Below are 19,830 nucleotides of genomic sequence, written 5' to 3' on the forward strand. Positions count from 1 at the left end.
ATTGCTCTGAAAAAATGCAGTTCACAGAGAGGCTTGTGTTTGGTTGACTGAAGGTCACCACCAGCACGAGTCAGGTCAGCCCTACATTTGTGCATCTGGGCCAGGCAGACCTCACATGGCTCCTTCCTTGCATTCCTTCCCACAATAGCACCTTCAAGGTTTTGGGCAGTTCTAATGCCCACAATGCAGTAGAAGTTAAGGACAGGTGCCTCCAGCCCAGCCATTGCCTTTTTGGTGTTTTCCTTCACTTTAAATGCCCACAGAATCTTCTTTCCCACATGCAGAACTTGTCCAACACTCATTAACCTCCTCACAACAAACAATCTGGCATAAAGGTGAAGTCTTGCAGTAACAATTGTGTTAACTATTTATTCCACTGAGACAAAAGATGAGTCAAAACCAGCTTTTCAGATACAGAAGAACTTGCAGTTTCTACTGCCAAAAAAGATTTTCTTGCTGGGGCTTGTCTTCCACGATGAGATCTCACCCAAAGTTTTTGTACCTGTGACTAAATGACTCAAGGCAAAGTGTCATTTGGTGTGCAGAATGTCAGGGAGGAGAAAGATGAAACCAGACACATGATGCTGATAAGAATTTCTTTTTATGTTATTCCAATAAAAAATACATTCATACAGAAATATAACAATCTTGCAAAAAACAATTTCAAATAAAATCTTGTAAAACAAAATTTTTACAAAAATCTTACAAAGAGATTCTTTAGATAACAGGGTGCTTCAAAAACAAAAAAAGAAATTTCACTAATAGAAACATTTTCTTCTTAAATTTCAAGCAAAAATGTTTTATTTTTTTTTCAGCTTGATTGAGGCTCAGTTATCACCTGAACAAAGTGTACTTGCTTATTAAGAAAATTACAGGCATTTGACATATGGCACACAGCCCCACCCCATCCACACAAGTCTGATGTTATTTCACAATTGAGACAAGCCAGTGCAAGTTTAATTTTTTTTTTGTTTGGGGTTGGTTTGTTTGTTTGTTTTTGCCTTTGTTTACTTTCTTATTTATAAAAGGTATGGCTAAGCCAAGGACAATGCAAAAAAGGAGTTAAATACCACAACAAAACCTAACCCTAAAGAGAAATCAGTTTTCTGGGAAATGTTTGTTTGGGGGGAGGAAATAAAAAAAAAAAAGTGCATTTTCAGGCAATTTAAACCAAAAATGAAATGTGAACGATTTAAGCCTGTGTGTTCCTCAGAACCAGATCACTTGCATATACTTTTTTTTTTTAAACCACTTATCTACATACATTTCCAGGAAGATATACCAAAATATTAGCATAGTAAGCAAGACCAATAATAAATAGAAAAAGAAAACAGATCACGTGTTTCATTCAATAGACTGTAGTGAGCTGGTTAAAAAAAAACCAACAACAAAACAAAACACCAAAAACCAAAAGACCCAAAAAAAACCCCAAACAAAACCAAAAACCTGCTTTTGGACAGACTATTTCTACTCTAGAAAAAAAAACAGTCTTCATTTTAGCTGAACTATGTAAAATTACAGCTCAACCACCACAACAACTATCCCACTCACAGGTCCCCCAGTAAACTGGAAGGCCAAAACCCGAGTGTACTTCATCTGCACACAGCTAATATTCTTTTAGCATGCCAATATTCGGTTCATATCATTCTTAAATGGCCACATATACGCTATTCCAGACAACCTAATAACTACAAAACACAGTCAGCAGTCTGAGAAGGACTGAATGCCAACAAAGCCTTTAGCATACCATTAAGCTAAAGGTAAAGCCTCTAAAAATGCTAGATTTTAATAACTGTATCTTTCATTTCTTTGTCTCCTTAATGACTGTATTGCAGGGGGAAGGGAATATTTTGATGGGCTGTGGCATTTTCTAGCTATGTATTCTAATTTTTTTCATTTTAAAAAAAATATTTATATATTATCTATATATATACACACATACACAGACTGTACACACAAATATACATACACAATTATTTTTCTGCCCACTTTTAAAAAAAAAGTAATATAGTTTCTTTCTGTATGACCAACAGATAGCTAGATATATAGATGTGAAACTTGTGCCTTTTAAGCAAATACATCTTTTAATACTTCTGTATCTTTAATATGTATGAAAACTTGACATATTAAGTACAGTTGGGGTGTGTATATACACAGTTGTTGTGCAAGGTCAATATAAAAAAAGTCTCAAGGTGGCAGAACTGGTCAGGTATTCAATTGGCATATGCATTATACTGTAACACAGTCAAATTGTCTAAGTTAAACAAATACTGTACTGACATGAACGACTTTTCTCTATATTTGTCTTTGTGAAGGAGGACCCTGGAAGTAACCTTATTTTCCCCTCATATTATACATTTGATACAGTACAATGCCAGGTGAAAAGAGAGCCTTAATAAAGCATGCATCACCCATACCCCTGTATAAGACCCCCTACTAGAGAAGGTCACTTGCATAAGGCACCATTATTAAGGTCAACAGTGCATTAACAGCTAGAAAACCAGAAGTTAGTCCTCAAGGCATAAATAAGAGAAAAATTAGCTGCATGAGAAAAATCAGTTTCTAACCAATAGTGGTTTTATCCACCCAACAGAAAAAATTATTCATGTTCCATACATTATGTAATATTAGACCAATTGTATTTTAGCTGCTCTTAACTGGAATCAAAATTGCAGTCCTGATTAAAGAATGGAAAAGCATATAGTTCCCCAGAACCATGCAATAACCTTTGTATTATAATGAAAAGTTATAGTTGTGTTACATTTGTAAATACACAGCTTATACAATGGATTACAAATGAGCTCTGTAGCAAGTAAAACAAGCTACTTGACACATTGCACGTTTAATAGCTGCACCAGACAACTAAAGCTCCTCTCACACAGGAACGGGGAGGTCCCCCATCTCCATTCTGGCATCCTGACTCTTTTTATTCCCCCCTTTCCCTCTCTGTTTTCCCTCTAAAAAGGTGCAGACACCCCTCCCCCCACCCCTTGGAAATGATTGGTGGTCGTTCCATCTCATGAGATATTCCTCACATACAAGACATTCAGACTATTTTTTTCTCTTACAGTTATAAAACAACCACAAGAAAAAAATGTGCCTCAGCATACAGTCATCAAAAGATCCTCATCGCATACAGTCACCCAATCATTAACATTCTCAGTGCACATGCTCACGGCAAAGGCTTAGGAGCCACTCAGAAGGTTAGATACCAGTGTATGAGTCCAGGAAACCCCAAACATCACGCACCGCAGTTGCTATGCCGTTTCTTACGTGACTTATTAGCCCTCAAAAGACCTTCAAGGAAGTGAGGTCCTGGAGGCAACTGGGTAGGGTGCAAAATGGCATGCTTTGGCTGGAACACGCATCCCTCTGTTCAAGGCTCTTCAACCTTGACGCCTCTTAGCCCACAGGATTCACCTCTTGACCCATTCAGAGGTGCCTCTTCATGTGAAGGGCCAGGTGGTCAGACCTGGAAAAACACCTGCAAGGCAAGAGTCAAGCTGTGCATTAGCCCATGTTTGCTGGCACGCAAGACGTGGTACGCGTGGCTGAGGCATCCCCCCCCCTTGCTCTGCCACACCAAAACATGGCTGGTGGAAGAGGCATTTGGTGTTCCCTGGATACACAGGTGCACTCAAGGTGTCTGTGGGCACTCAGGCACTCTGCTGAGTTGTAACTTTAGGGACTTCCCAACACCCATCTACAACATTGGGCTAAAAGACACATCCGCATGATTAGTAAAACGGAAGGTTTTGTTTTCCAGTCTAAGTATACCATAATCCCAGGCACAGTTGTGCTCCCAAATGATTTCTTTTCAAGTGAAAGGCAACCTAGACTCACTCTCCAAGTAGCATTAAAAATAGCTATTTAAAAAGGTGTATTTCAGTCACATACCTGTCACAGTGACTACATTTAAAAGGCTTGGCACCAGTGTGCTTTCTGAAGTGTCTGGTTAATTCATCACTTCTTGCAAAACGCCACTCACACCCTTCCCATGAACATCTGTAAGGCTTTTCCCCTACAAAGAAAGCAGGTTACATGTTAGTCATTACTTCATTCAAAGGAAGATAGGTGCCATACTATTCATTTTCTATGTAAACCTTCACCACCCCCAAAGACAGGAAATTTTATTTAACCTATCTGAATGCCTCAGAACATGTAGGCAAAGAAGGCTTACAAAATTTGTTCACATGATTCCTACTTAACTATTTGACTGCAACAGCACATCAAATCATCTCATTCTTAAAAAAAAAAAAAAAAAAAAAAAAAGCATTAAACAGGCTCACAGGAAACAAAGAAATCAAACCTTCTATCATTCCTGTTCATCCATAATGGCAGGTTTACTCCCAGACAGGTACCATTCACCTTATAAAGGTGATTAAAGCAAGAGAAGCTAGTCTCCAAAATGCAATGAGTCTACTGTATTGCATCAAAGTCCTCTGCCATTCATACACCTGCAGATTCTTTGAAAAGCCTGCACACCACTTCGAATGCTATTTCAGCATTCAAGAATACCACTTCCATTCACAGGAATGTTCTCAGCCAGACAGCACCAGGGACAACAGTTCTGCAGTACTTCTGAGGCTGGTAGCTATTTATGCCTACTCAACCACCACGGTTTCAGTTGAAGTTGTTCTTTCCTCTTGAAATAATCTTGTTTTATCTGACTTCTGCATGACAATGGGAGCATCCGAGCTTGCTCAGACTTCCCATAAAAGCCACAAAATGCTGAGCTCATGAGCCAAAATAGGATCTTTTCCTTGAATCCTCTTTTCACATTTTAGGGGAAAAAACACCATAGAGGCCTTTGGATTGGTGCATCAAGAATGCCAGGCCAATTCCTCATGTTAAGTGATGACTATTGAATCAAGGCAACAGCTCTACATGTCTAACTGCTGTCATAAAGAGATGTCAAATAACATTCAAGCAAGTAAATCAGCATGCTACTTCAACCATAAAATATTTACAAGAGCCCTGAAGTGTCTACTTCACTTTCTTTCCCAATAACATGCAGGATTAATATTTTTAGTTCAGGTTCTATAACAATAAAATGCTCAGTATTGCTCAGCTGCTCAGCATTTTTGGATGAAATCATACAGTAAGACAGTAAGTCCAATTAGGCAAGTATGTTAAAAGGACTACAACACACTGTGGCTTTCCAAGATTTCTGCTGATAACAATGGTGCACAAAACTCTTTAAGGTTTTACAGCTATAACTGTACATAATCAAGGCCTTGGGATGTCTGACTGAATAGACCCAATGTAGTCTGAACCATGAAAACAAGCTCTTGCAGTTTTTTGTGATTTGACCAACTTCTGGATATGACTTTCTTTTTTTTTTGCAAGAAAGTCTCAGCTCGCTTTTGCTTTAGAAACAGAAGTCTACAAAGGCCTAGTGTCTATCCTGGCTAGACCTTTGCCCCTGAAGACCACATGCTGCTGCAGCTTCCCAGCTACCACCCATTCAGACAAGTGGCTCCTATTTGCTATGACAGCACACTAATCTACCACCAACTATCTTGGCTTCAGCTCACTTACAAGGAGAATGAGGAAATGAGGTCGTCTGTGCTGGTAAGCCTCTACTACTATTACATCATCTCTCCAAACCTGGGCTCCCACCCAGTGCTTGTGTAATGCCATAACACCATCATGGTCAGGGGTATTCCCTACAGTACTTGCCAACACTTAATAAGTATACGGTTACTAACCTGTATGAGTGCGCTGATGTGCTTTCAGGTGTGAACTTTTGGTGTAAACTTTCCTGCAACCGTTAAAATGACACCTGTGAACACGCCTTCTGCCATCTGGTGAGGTGTCACCGTTGCCGGGTGTACCTTTTTCTGCAGTCTTTCCAGCAGTACCGGTACGAATTTTCCCTGGTGAATGCAATTCACCCGGCGTACAATTCCATAGCTGGGAAGGCGGCTCCTTGCTCAGCTCAGGAGATGAAGGGGGAGTGGAAGTGACAGATGAACTCAAATTTCCTGAACTGGCTAAAACATCACTTATAGGGTCAGAGGTAAACTTTGTCGTGGGAGACAGCTCCTCAGAGCTGTCTGAAGATTCACTGCTCACGTCAGAATTCAAACTGTTGGTCTCTAAGTTCTGACTAGTCAGATTGTCCTCTTTTGGGACACATGTGTTCTTCAGTTCAGATTCCTCCTTTTTCTCACGTGCCAGAATAATTTTGGTCCAGAGATCCTCCTGGCTATCAAATTTGATTTCAGATGCAGAAACATAACAGGGTTCACTTTGAAGATACCGTTCCAGCTCCAAACATGTCTACGTGAAAAGAGGAGGAAGAAGAAAGAGAGAAGTTACAAGCTTGCTTAAGAATAAACCCAATTGTATTTAACACTTCAAAAAGCATGCAGGAATGCGGTATGTTCGATTTGAGGTTTCTAAGTTCAAAACAAATTAAAGGCTCCTCCAGTTGTAACTAGGTGACTGCTATGATGAAAAGAAATCAGTTTTCGAGACCTGGGCAGGAGTTCAAACACCCAGCTAAAGGTGCAAGTCAGCTTTGGTTTCCAAAATAGCATTCTAATGAGTCAATCAAATTATCATCACTCTCATCACAAAATCTGTGTTTTCAGTAGGCTGACGTTGAAAAGGACCACAGAGCACCACACAAATAATTACACTTTGCTCTTGCGCCTCGTCTAATTTCAACTTGTTTTGTATCTCCCTCACACAAACACGAGGCTGAAAGGACCCAACCGAACACAATGTGCTCTGACATGCAGCTAAAACCCAAACGCTGTGTCAGAAAACAAAGCCACATTTCAGCATGGCTGTGGAGCTGCTGGCCCGTCTTCTGGGGACATCAATGGAGCAGCAGACATCCTCCCATTTCCTGTGCATGAGAACACAGCACACTCGACTTTCAAAGAATGTCATTTCCAAGTGTTCTGGCATGCATGCCACATAACTCAAACGGCTCCCATGCGTGTACAGAGGAACACAGAGAACTTCAACTACAGAGAAGAAGGAAGAAAAAAGTTCCAGAATAGCAATGTCCTAGTCTATAGGATGGAAAACGGGAAATTACTCTGAGGTCCTGCTGGGAGTCCCACAATGAAAAAGAACTTTATCTACTGGCCAAGAGTGCAACTGTATGAGTCATCTCTCTCTTTCTTTCACGCAATGCCAAAGGAGACTTCCTTTTAAAACCCTGACCATCTGCCAAGAAAGTACTCTGTTCAAATATACATGCAACAGTACATGGACTGCTTCCCCCCCCAACTGCATTACCCTCCACTCCATGAAATGAAACAAAACAAAAAACAAAACCACCCTAATTGGGTGAAGCTGTGGTTTTCAATTTCAATTCACCCTGCTGACATTTTAGCCATTTTCAGTGCAGAATGACAACAACAACAAAAAAAGGTAGGAACTGTTATGGCAACAAGCTGATGTGTTGGGATTAATCTTTCCACTATAGGAAATGATCCATATAAGAAACATTACACAGAAAATGGACACAAGTTTCCATACCAAACTCTACTTATTTTAGCAAGATCATCTCTTCCAAACCGAGCAGCAAAACCTGATCCCGAATGCCACACATTCCCCTCCCAGACCCTTCCCATCTGTCCAAGAGCAGATCTGCTACGGGAGTACCCTCCTTTCTCCCCCAGCACTGCTCAAGTAAACTGGGTCACATGTTCTGGCCAGGCCAGGAGTGTGAGCAAAATTTGGGAAAAAGAAAAACCCAAACAACCCCAGAAACAAGCCCACTGCTGCTCACAATATTTACATATTCATCTATAATTAGGCAACTGAGTTGCAACACATATTAAAAAGGTTTCGACAGGGACAACACAATAGTGTATTGATTTTCCATGAAAACGTAAAAAATGCATATGAAGATCTTGTTAAACTTTCATATTCTCGTCTAATTTAAATTCCTTATTAGGTAGACTAGTAATGGGGACCGAAGCGAAGCGCTCTCCGAGTTTAAATGCCTCTGAAAGCTACTGGGAAGGAGGGCTGGCCCTTCGCCAAAAACCCAAATGCCTGAAGGAAACTACTTAGCTCCATTTCAATCACGTCCTATGGAGCTGCCTCTTTGAAAGGGGAGGGGGGGGAGGGAAGGAAAAAAAAAAAAAAAAAATGGAAAACACAGCAAAGCACGGGATTGCATACAAGGCATGTGAAGGTTTTAAGACTTTGTATTGCAACCTTCTCGGACAGGCTCCTTCGTCCTTCTGAAAAAGAAGCAGGTATTTGATCCGGTGACGGGGCTGAGCTGCTCCCAGCTGGGGAGCGGATCCAGCGGCCCCGATCCCCTCAGCCAGCCGGGAGACGCAAACATGTCATCGGCCACGGCAGCTACGGCCATCCCGGGGTTCTGATCAAACTAAGGACGGGAGGGAAAAAAAAAAAAAAAAAAAAGGGCAGAAAAAAAAAAGCAGGAAAAAGAAAAAAAAAAAAAAAAAGACAACACAATATGTCCATGAAAGGGAAGGAGCCTCCGTTCTTCCTCCTTCCCGACCAAGGCAATTAGCACAAGGAGATCGCTGTCATATGACTGACAACTCAGGGACTCAGCGAAGCTCCCTGCGCTGGGCACAGCTACAGTACATACATGTATATAAATACACACGCACACAGAGAGATGTGTGCATATGCATACGTACGTTCCTGTTGTGTTGATTGTTGTTGGGTTTTTTTTTTGTTCCCCCCCCTCCATCATCGCCAGGACAAAAATAAAAATACAAAATAACAACAATAAAAAAACCCCACCAAAACTACAGGAAGGGGCGAAAAGCAGCATTTGGCCAAGGCAGGGAGCTCGAATGACAAGACCCAGCTGTGGAGTCTGGACCTCGTACAAGCGCAAAACTTTTGCCAGAACTCGGTGTGGAGCAGGCGAAAGCGCAGCGCCGGGCTCGGCTGCGAGAGCGAAGCGCGGAGCGGAGCGGGGCGGCCGGGCCCTCCGCCGGGCTGACAGCCCCAGGCAGGCAGGGCCGGGCGGTCAGTGAAGGGAGCCGGAGATGCGCAGCTCCTGACAGTCACCTCGGAACTCTTCCCCAAAACACATCCGTCTGATTTCAAGCCGAAACACCTGCTTCAAAACATCTCTACACATTTGTGCTTAATTCTCCCCAAACTCGTTGCTGATATTTTTTGTTTTGTTTTTGTTTTTTTTTTTTTGGGGGGGGGGGTTAATCGGCTTATCCTTTAATACAGCTTAAAAAAAGAGAAAAAACCACAAAAAAACCCACAAAAAAACACCCCGACAACAACAACAACAACACCGACATCCTCGTTTACCTGTTGCCAATATTCCTCCAGGGACGGCAAGGCTGAGAAGTAACCCGTGTCGTGCACAATCTGGAGTTCCTGGAAGATGCTGCACATTGGGAGAACATCCATGTCTCAAGTTGCAACAACAAAAGTCAGTGCTGGTTACCAGAAATACAGATGCCTCCTTTATGTGCAGGGGTTGAGGGGTGTGTGCGGCGGGGTGTCAAACCTCTGATCTCAGTTTCCAAGCCCCCCCACTTCCTCCAGAGACGAAAAAAAAAATATTAAAAAAAATTGTATATATATTTATATATAATATATTAATTCCTTGAGGAGCTTACGGAGGAAAAAAGACCCAAAGTTTCATGCAAAGTTTAATTGCACAGCAAGGTAGGACGTCTCCCGAGGCGGCCGCGGCGGCTCTCCCCTCCCGCGGCCGGCGGAGGACACTTGCGCAGGAGCGGACTCAATATTTGCAAACACGGCGCTGGCTGCAAATGTAACCCCCTGCAAAACTTCCCTATTCAAAGCTCTGCCCGGCGCGCCGCCGCCCCCGCCCCCCGCGCCCTCCCCCGCCCCGCGTGATCCCATTACGCCGCCTGCCGCCGCGGCCCAATCTTCGCCACGCACTCCGCGCCCCGCGTGCCAATGATGTCAGAGCCGCCCAATCACCGCGCGGCAGGCATCGCGGCTCCTCCTGGCGTGACCGAGCCCGGCCGTGACGGCTCCCGCCATTGGCCCGATTCGAAATTCGTTCCCTCCTATTGGCGGGCCGGGCGGCATGCTATTTTTAGCAGGGTATATAAAGCGGGGAAGCGGCTGCTTTTTCGGAAGGGGAGGTGTGTGCTCGCGAGGCGGCCGCGCGCAAGGGAAGGAGGGAGGCGGGGGAGGGGAGCGGAGCAGCGCAGCGCACAGCGGAGCGGGGCAGGCGGCTGCGTGCGGCTCTGTGCTGCCTTTATCGGGCGGGGAGGGCGCTGCGGAGCCGCCCGCACCCTGAGGCGGCCGCGATGAAGGGGCGGAGGGAGGAGGAGGCCAGGTCTGGCGCTCTCCGGCCTGAGGAGCTGTCTCCTGTGTCCGTGCAAGGCGAGACGGGAGCTGGGAGTTGTGGTTTCCTGGCGGTGTCCGGGATCTGTGCCTGGCCGGGCCTTCGGTGGCGTTGGGGTGGCCGTGTCTGTGTGTCTCAACAGGGGGTGTGGGGGTGCTGGTGGTCACCGTGAAATTCTCCTCCCCCCCCCCCGTGGCGCCTTCCCCACAAGGCTTCAAGGCGAAATGCACTTACTCTACAGGTCTGGGCTGTGCTTTCCCAGTGGACAGGAGGATTAGAAAGTTGCTTTCTTACCCCCAAAGCCACAGCCGAGGCCCTCGTAGACATCTGAGCGGGGGAGCTGCAGTTGTGGTGGCTGTGATGGGGCTCTGCACAAAACATCGTCCTGCGAGGGCCACAGAGCTGCCTAAGCACAGATAATTATTTGTGTGCTGGTGTCAGATCACCAGCCTTTTTTAAGGCTAGAGCTGTCAATGATACAGATGTCTTAATAAGATTTAAGGAAATGTGGTAGTTAGCTTTCCAAGAGAGTCCACCACATGGAACAAATGCTCCTAATGTGTTTAATAAAAGGACTTCTAATTTTATGCTGATGTTTCCATTGTAATCTGTACTCTATTTCCATTTCCCCACTTTTCTCTATATCTTTTGCTAGTTACTTACAGATGGCAGCTAAAGTATTTAATGTTTGTTTCTTTTGCCTAGTGCCTTCTGTGAGCTAGTTATTGCAGGTGTGAAAATGTCAGTCTAGCTTTCCATCCTCCAGCCTGTCATAAACTATTAGTATGGTGATTCCATAAACAAACAGCTGGTGTTAGTGGCTGGGGTTTTCTGTGTCTATGAAAAAAAAAAAAACACAACAAAACTCCAAACCTAATGCCAATTAGAGCATTATTTTATATTTGGAAAAACAACCCAGTGTTGAAGATTGAAAACATCTAAATCCAGAGAACTAAGCTCACATGGTTTAGCCAGTAGTTCTTTACTTGGCTTACTGTGGCAGAACATGTAAATATGGGTTCAAAATTAACTGGTGGGCAACAGATAATGCAGATAGGTTTGTGTCTGCTTGTGGCCAAAATTAGATCCTCTGGAGGAAAGTGAGGAAGAAAAAAAACAACCAACCTTATTAAGGTTGGTAAATTATGCACCTTATGTGAACTTACTTTTAGTTCTATAGTTAAATATTTTGTGGCCTGAAAGGTAGTGTGGGTTCCAGTCAAATATAATGTGGTAACATAACTCTGTAAATCCTTTGTGTTTGTTTAACCTGCTCCTTTGGAGAAGATTTTATTTTCAAACATAGTGACAGTGAATCCAACTGTCCACTCTTTATTTTACAGTTTCCCCTTTATAGCTGTGTTTAATGTAAGAGAGATCTGGGCTTGTCACAGACTGGATGAGATTTACTGTCCCCATGTGGAGTTTGAAGCATAAGGATCTTATTTTGTATGGTTATCTTCAGATGGGCAGTGTCTCTCAGTGATGGATAGTTGAGGATAACAGGTGGAAATTGATGGAGGCACAGTATTCTAAAGAAAAAGAATGGTCTTTTAATAAAATATTTAGTTGACAAGGTTTTCTGTGCCTCTGCCAGAATGTGATTGGTTGAGCAGCATTAAGATTATTGCCATAGGGAAAAATAAACCTAATAAAAGAAAACCATGGCAGATATGTGACTACAACAGTAAAAACTGTTTAAAGTTACATCTGGATTAAATGTTGACTTGATTAGGTCATTATCATTGGGCTTTTAAAAGGACATTGATGTGCCACTGGATGTGTTAATTCTAAGTTAAAGATGTATTAACAAATTTTAATTGTAAAGAGGAAAAAGCATTGTTAGAACTAAAAGTCAATCCCAGATAGGAAACAAAGGGTAAAACTGTGTGAAGTAAGCAGACATAGTGTTTTTACCCAGTATGTTTTTAATCAGGAATCAAAATGAAACAGTGAGTCAGTAACATGCTGGTTAGATTTAGGAGACTGTTCCATGGAACACAAGCTGAAGGGAAACTATGGGCACTAATAGCAGCCAGGTGGAACGAAAGATTGGTATGTGAGTTAAAGGGAATTTATTGTGGTCTACAGAGGATAATAAACATTAGGACAAATTTTATTAGGCTTCAAAATGAAAGAAGAGGAAAGAATGAAGTAGTGGAGATACTTGAAGATATAATTTAGTCCCTAATGACTTTCTTCAAGCTATATATAGTAGAAAAATATCCCTATCATAGCACTGGGATATTTTGAGTCACAGTCTAAGGTAGAATTTACCTTGGAAACCTGTATTGAAAACAGGTTCTAATGTAAAAAACAAAAAAACAAATTCAAACCAATATCAGTCAGCCTCTTGGGAATACATCTCCAGAGATAGATACCACCTGATTTAGAGTACAAAACTCTTTGTTGATGGTAGTGGTGAAGGATACTGAAGCATATGTACTGCATGGCCAGTGCTAATGGGCAGAGAAGGACTACAGCTATTGAGTTCCTTGCATAGATTTCATGTACCTTCTTTACAGCTAATTCTGTATGTATGTCCCTAATCAGGGAGAGCTAGTTGGAGACTTCTCATTCTGTATGTGATTAACGTGTTTTTAACTCTATGATCTAGGTCACTTATAAAAGTGGCAAAAATTAGTACAAATGGTATAGGATTACTCCAAATAGTGGTGCTCTGCCTGCTGGTTGAACAACGGCTTTTAAGCAGGACTGTCCAAAATTTAGTATTATCAGCCAATTTCTGCCTTTAAGGCCACTGATTTACAAATATGTGCAGAGAAACAAAAGCCCTGAATGCTTTTTTTTTTTTTTTTTTTTTTGCTTGTTGTTCATTAATTTTAATAAGGTTCTGTCTGAACCGCTATATTGCCACATTAAGTGCCCCACCATTTCTCCATCGTAACTGCTTTTGTTAGGGATGGTGGAGTGTTCCTGGAAAATCAGCTCTCCAGTGTAGTGGATGACAGGTGGTGTTTTCCAGGTGGGCTGAGCTCCACATGAGGCAGGGGAAATACCTGCTCTGTTCTGAGAATATTTATGCATTTTTACAGGACACATTAACTTTCTCTGCACAGTATGCAGTACTGAGAATAAGAAGAAAAAAACTCCTAGAAGTGTTTCTCATACAGAGAGATGTAAGAAGGTTAGATGAAATGGGCAGGAATCAATAGCTTGTGGTTTGATTAGGATAAATGGACTTTATTTGGGGAAAAAGAGAGAAAGAGTGTCAAGTGTGTGAAAGCATTGTCGGTTAGCAGAGAACACTACTTGAAACGATCTGCTTCCGAGGTGGTAAGTTGCTAAATTGAAAACTAGCATGCAATGTGATTCTACCACAGATAAAGTAAATGCTCTTTGAGGATATATAAATAGAACTGCTATGAGTAGGCAAGCAAGTGGGGTGATTCCGGATCTGTCACTCTGTCAGAACTAGAGAGTAACATTTTGAACCATAAGCTAGCTTAAGTCAGAGAGAGAGTTAAAAAAGAAATAATGACAAAAATACAGTGAGGAAGAATTTAGGTAAATGTGTTGTGAACTTGTTCAGCAGACACAGAGAAGAGTTAGGAGAGGTGATGTGTTGCCCTACAAATACTGGTAAACAATTAACCAGAATGGAGGAAAAAAAATGTCATTAGCTAATGTGAACAGAACATGAACCAATGACCCACAACTGAGTCAAAGAGAGGCGTTGTGGCTTTTTTTTCCATTGTGTGTTGGTTGTTTGAGTCGTTTGTTTTTTTCACACTTCAGACCAAACTTGGAGCTATGTAATTTCTACAGCTAGCCTTGGAGTTTATGCTTTTAAGCTGCTGTTTTCACTTTTATACTCCTAGACATGCCTAAAGAGTCCATGAGAAGGTAGCGCTCAGGAAACTGGTTTCTCATCCCCATCATCACCCAGAAACAGCATTAGAATAAAAAGCATCAACAGACAAACCTCTTTTCAGGCAGATGTATCATAGAATGTCTTCCTTAAGTCTGCGTACCCTCACCTTGAAAGCAATTACTTTTCCATTTCCATAACTGGCACTGGAAAAGTGAATCTGTGTCTCAGTGCTGTAATTACAAGTGACAATCCTCTAATTCTCAGCCTGTTTGCAACCAATTCATTATACTTGTTTCCTCATGTGCTGGTGTTGTCTTTCTGCTTTCATTAGGTCTTTCTCTTCCCCAGTGCTTAGCTACTGGACATATTGATGAACAAAACATATATTCACTTTCATCTTTTTCTTGGGTGACTGTATTTGCAAAAAAATTAGACCCTATTTCCACAAGAGGCTCAGCGGAGCAATCTGCTTAATGGTACACAAGAGCATTATTAGTATTTATAAATTCTAAGTGAATAGATAACTCATGATTTCTGATATAGATAATATCACGCATTTTAAAGTATTAAAAAATATTTGTCCTATACAGTATAAGTAAAAATTGCACTTCAGAAAGCTAACAGTTTTCATTTTTGTGGTGTTTGACCTTCAGGAGGACAACTTTTCTAGCAATGGAGAAAATCTTCCATGATCTAGAAGACCTGAATTTCTGATCATAAAAAAAAAAAAAAAAAAAAAGAGGTAGTCATCCAAACCTTTCTTTCTAAATATGAGTAGGAAATAAAAAGAAAAGTATGCTTTCTTTGCAAGGCATCTGTAGGAAAGATGGGATTTAGGGTAAGTGGCATGTAAGAAGTAGCAAATATGAGTAACTGGAACTTGTCTTATGCCACATTGTTAGGATGAACTTAGGAAGTTACTGCCCACTTCCCCAAGCTAGAGGAACAGAAATTGTTATGATAGAAAAGCAATCTAAGTTATTAAAAAAAAATCTTCAAACCTGTGTCGCTGAGAATTTTACCATTTTCATACGACCATTTATTCTTTTTTCCCTTGCTAATTAGTGGCCATTATTTAACAGTGCTTAAGCTGGGAAATTTAATTCAGACCAATTTTGGAAACTATGAGAAAAGCAACCCATCATGAAGCAATCACTTTGTGGAGTGAAAAACTAGAGGACTAATGATTGTTAGAAATATCTGGACCATCTCAGTAACTGCTTGTGAGGCTTAGTAAAAGTATATACAACTTATATAGAACTGTACTGTAACTGTGAACTTTCATAGAAGAGTGCAAAGAAGTATTTCTAAGCTGTAATGACCAATTAGGCATAGAGCTGGCTTGCTTGGAGTCGTTGTGAAACTGCTGTTCTGTGAATTACTCATGGCAAGACTAGACAAAGAATTGTGTGGAAGCCCTAGCCAAGAAAGGCAGGCCTTCCCTTGGAATGAACTAGGTGGCCCAGGGTATCATTTCTAGCTCATAACATTTCTGCTTTGACTTTATGTAAAGTACATTATGTGGGTTGTAAACTTCATAAAGGTTTCTCTCTTGTGCCACAGTAGCCCTTTCTGTGGTTCATAGGAGGGAAAAAGTACCTAACTGCAGCTGCAACAGTAGGAACCTTTCCTATTAACAAGGCATGGGGTGAACCTTTTGGCCCTTGCAACTTGACTTGTTTGTTTGGTGCCATGGCACAGGAGAACAATCTAATTGTGTCTTGTTATGAGAAGTGGGACTCAGTACTGATTGCACACACACCCCTCCTTCCATTAACATAAGCTGCAGACTGTGTCTGATATACATTTGGCTGTAGATACATATTTGAGAACATGATGAACTGTGGCCTTCTTTGGGACACAAGGAAATAAACAGTCATTAAATAGTCAGCGCCGTTACCACGTAGCGAACCTTTACTCAGTGTTCCCATCTATTGTTATTTGAAATATCCCATTTCCTGTTTTTGGTAACTGCTGCCAGTGGGCAGGATTCAGATCTTATTCATATCAGAGTAACTGGTAGCTTTGGAAGATCAGCAGAGAAAAGGAAATGAAGAGCAAGTGAGTGTGATGAAGTAATCCTGGGTTTCCACCGAAATGCTGTGGGTTTAGTTACAGTCAGTGTCAGAACTCAGACTGGTGCATGGGAATTCAGGGAAATTACTATTTGCTATGTAAGCCCCAAGACTCTCTTTATTGTCATATTTTGTGCAATGACAGCAATAATAAAATAAGGATATTTACCCTGTAAGTATCTGAGATTAATGAGCATATAAATACATACATAAAAAATAGTTACTTGTTGATTCATGGAAGCTTCTTGAGTCCTCACTATGAGACTGTGAAGTTTTAAGAAATATATGAATGACTGTGTAAAAAGAATATTTTTCCTGACAGTTTCTATTCCAGTCTAGTGAGGGAAAAAAAAGTAGTTCAAAGTGTGGGAGAAAGGATTTATGATCTGAATGCTGTAATGAGGAAACAGAAACACAGAACTAATTGGAGGATCAGATCCACAAAGATACCTCTCAATTCTTAGTCATCTTTCTCCACAGGGAAATTTATTGGAAATGTAGATGCCTATAAAGCATTGTGAATCCTTGGCTAGTACTATCTCTAGGTCTCAGTTCCCTAACTCTACAGAAAGGATACTACTTCCTTTCTTCAGTCTGTGCCAAATGTAAGCTTTGGCCCAAAATCACAAAGAGAGATTATGACAGAGCCAAGAAATTAACTCAGTTCTCTGAGTCCTAATCCATGCTTGTTATCATGAGCTCATCTTTCATTTACTTTTGAATAACAACTAAAGTGCTAACCCTATTCCTGTATATTTACAACCTGATGGAGTTCTTATCTGTGGTGGTCAATTAATTTCCTGCTGGCAGTTTCACAAGCCTTTTAAAACTTTTTGCCCCTGTATTGGTTTTTTTTCAAGAGATGGGTAGCTTCCTTCAAGCTTACCTGTCTTCTTTGGAGGTGCGTGCTATGTGATTTTTACCTGATGAAGAAATCAATTATAATTTTTTAATTACATGTTGTTCTTCTCTTTTGTACCTGTCATTTGTATGAGAACTTTTTGAGTTTAAATGCTCCAGGAAACTTGCTGTTTTCAAACAATTGCAAACAATTAAGTTAATATGCATACAAAAAAGCCAAAATTTTTCTCTCTAGATCTTTTCTTTTGCAGTTTATGAAATTTATTCATGTGGGGATTTTTTAAAATCTCATTTGGCTTTCATTTGGAAATCATGGTTTTCAGAGGCATGATAGAAATCAAAACGTGTTCTTTGAAACAAATAGGCTGCCTTTTTTGTTTTAACCAGTCAATCTTTTTGGTACCATATGATTTATTATGAAATCACACTTCTGTTTTATAGAATTCTGATGGCCCTGTCATAAGCCTGTGTGCTGTAAATCTAATTTTAATAAAAATAAGAAGTATCTTCTCATTCTGTCACTGTTAACACTGTCTTCAGTATAGTAAGATCTTTAAGATTTTATCTGATTTTTTTCCTTCTGTCCGCCTGAAACCTAATGCATCAAAATGAACATGAAAATAATTTGATCCAAAAAATTAGACACATGAAAAGAATTAGCTGTCCATCCTGCCCATGTAAGCTGCTAAACATTTGCACAGTGACAACCCAAACTACACAATAGTCAAGCAAATTGAAATATGATGCCCACAAAATCACTCATACTAGGAAAAAACCCCAGGATTTATGTTTCTGTAACTATTAGTCATTTTTAATGTTGTGATAACACCTCAATGTATCAGCAATGCTGAATCCCATTGGGTTACCTGTGGCAAGATCGCACACTAAATGACAGTCTCCATCCCAAAAAGATTAATTAAACATGACTTTAATTAGGGCTGATTGGTCCCTTTACAGTGTGCATTTCTGCCACTATTTCAAGACACAACATATTAATTGCGACTGTACTTTTCCTCGTTCATTGGTAGCTGATGTCAGGGATGTCTTTAGGGGGAAGGATGGTAATTTCCCAGGATTAAGAGTCCCAACTTGGCTGAGTCATGTAGCAGAGGAAACGGAAAGGAGTGGGAAGGGGCAGCTGCCAAAGGACCTTGCAGGCATGGCACTGCTGCTGGCTGAAAGTCAGGGATGCTCTGTGTCACTGTGCTTGAATACTTGGGTCTTGATGGTAACTGCTAGAGTCTTGAGTTGACTTGGAGGCCTCATGGTACTTCGCCAAGCTGTAAAGATATATACATCCACATGAGGATGTATTTCTTGGTACAGGAAATCTCTTGCCTGACCAACCTGTTTTCAAGAAAGATAAGACAGTCAAAGCAGGGTAAAAGGAATCTGCAGCATGCCCAATTTACGGACTTGAAGATCTGAAAGGCTGAAAGGTTGTCTAGGTGGGAAGATTAACATTGCATTGAGATTCTTCACTGGAAATCTTTCCTGTGAAGTGGCAAGCAGTATCTGTGTCCAGATGAACAGATGGCTTTTGCTTCACTCTGACTCATTATTGTTACATGGTGGGAATGCCCTCTGAAGGAAGAGACTTAGGACTTTTTATCTTTTGCTCCTTTGTGCTGTTGCTAGGCCCAAAGCATTGTGGAATTGGTCTCCAGCTTTTGCCTGATGTTCACAGAACTATTTTTCTTTGAAATAGACAGCAACTGTTGAAAAGACAATGTTTCTTTTAGAGAGGTGGTCTCATAATTTGTAAGGGACTATGCCTAAATATGATCACAGGGGAGAAGTCATAGAAGAAAAAAGAATAATGGGTCAGCGTGTCATCAAAGGCAGAGTGGGAAGTGAAGCACAAAAATTTAGGGTATTTTAAAGTGTCTCCTTGTTTGAAGGAGAGTAAAAACTTATCTGACTGTCTGAGGACGTGGGCATGTAATGATGCATGTGTACAGATAATTAAAATACCATCAATTCCCTACCTCATGAACTGTAACTCAGAGCATGTAATGTCTGTACATTCATAAAGTATCAGACAGTGCTAAAGATACAGCTTCAAAAATTAAAATGACAGAAAAATCGAAAATTAAAAAAAATGCAATTTGATGTAAATAAGGTCTCCTGGAGATTTTTCAGAAATAGAAACAGTGCTTGCTCAAGTAAAGTTCCTTTTAATTCAGTAGTTTTCATTTTTCCCTGTGGGATGAAAAGATGAGCCATGAGGCATGCTTGGAAGGTTAATGAGTGTGAACTTTGGATTTAGTTTCAGGGTGGAAGACTTCATATTGAAAATGTGTTACAGAAAGTGTTTAAAAAAAGGCTACTCGTCTGAGCACTTCTATGAGTTACAATAGTTCTACATGTTGTAACGCATAGAAAAAACATGATTTTTTTATTAGCTACTGCTTATGCCATTGAAATAGAGTGCTATGAATATCAGCCACAAGTAAATAGCTCCTGCAGACGCTAAACTCAGGTGTAACCAGCTGGCTTCATGAAATTGTACTTTGTTAGACAGCTGCATTCAGCAACAGCTCTTAGATCGTAATAATAATTTGAGCAGTTTCAGGTAGAGGGCCTGGCACCAGTAGCTTGATTTGCACATTTCCAAAGGGCAGGATACCTGCAGCAACCTCTTCAACCAGAATAAATGGTTGTGCTTTGTCTCACCTCAGACAGAGGTCTTTGCCAGGACTGTTATGTAACCCTCAAAGTGCATCCTGTTAAATACTTCACTGAAACACAAACCTCCC

General features: G+C 41.0%; 1 protein-coding gene across 1 annotated transcript; it reads right to left on the minus strand.

Annotated features, from left to right (window-relative positions):
• Positions 1–583: 583 nt before the first annotated feature.
• Positions 584–9,754, minus strand: KLF6 (Kruppel like factor 6). The gene is made up of 4 exons (XM_008503874.2): positions 9,283–9,754; positions 5,712–6,285; positions 3,898–4,021; positions 584–3,484 (listed from the first exon to the last, which is right to left on the minus strand). The coding sequence occupies exons 1-4, from the start codon at positions 9,382–9,384 to the stop codon at positions 3,433–3,435; spliced, it is 852 nt and encodes a 283-aa protein (XP_008502096.1). The 5' UTR covers positions 9,385–9,754; the 3' UTR covers positions 584–3,432.
• Between the last annotated feature and the right edge of the window lie 10,076 nt (positions 9,755–19,830).

This window comes from Calypte anna, chromosome 2, assembly GCF_003957555.1.
Source record: "Calypte anna isolate BGI_N300 chromosome 2, bCalAnn1_v1.p, whole genome shotgun sequence".
NCBI classification, from domain to species: domain Eukaryota; kingdom Metazoa; phylum Chordata; class Aves; order Apodiformes; family Trochilidae; genus Calypte; species Calypte anna.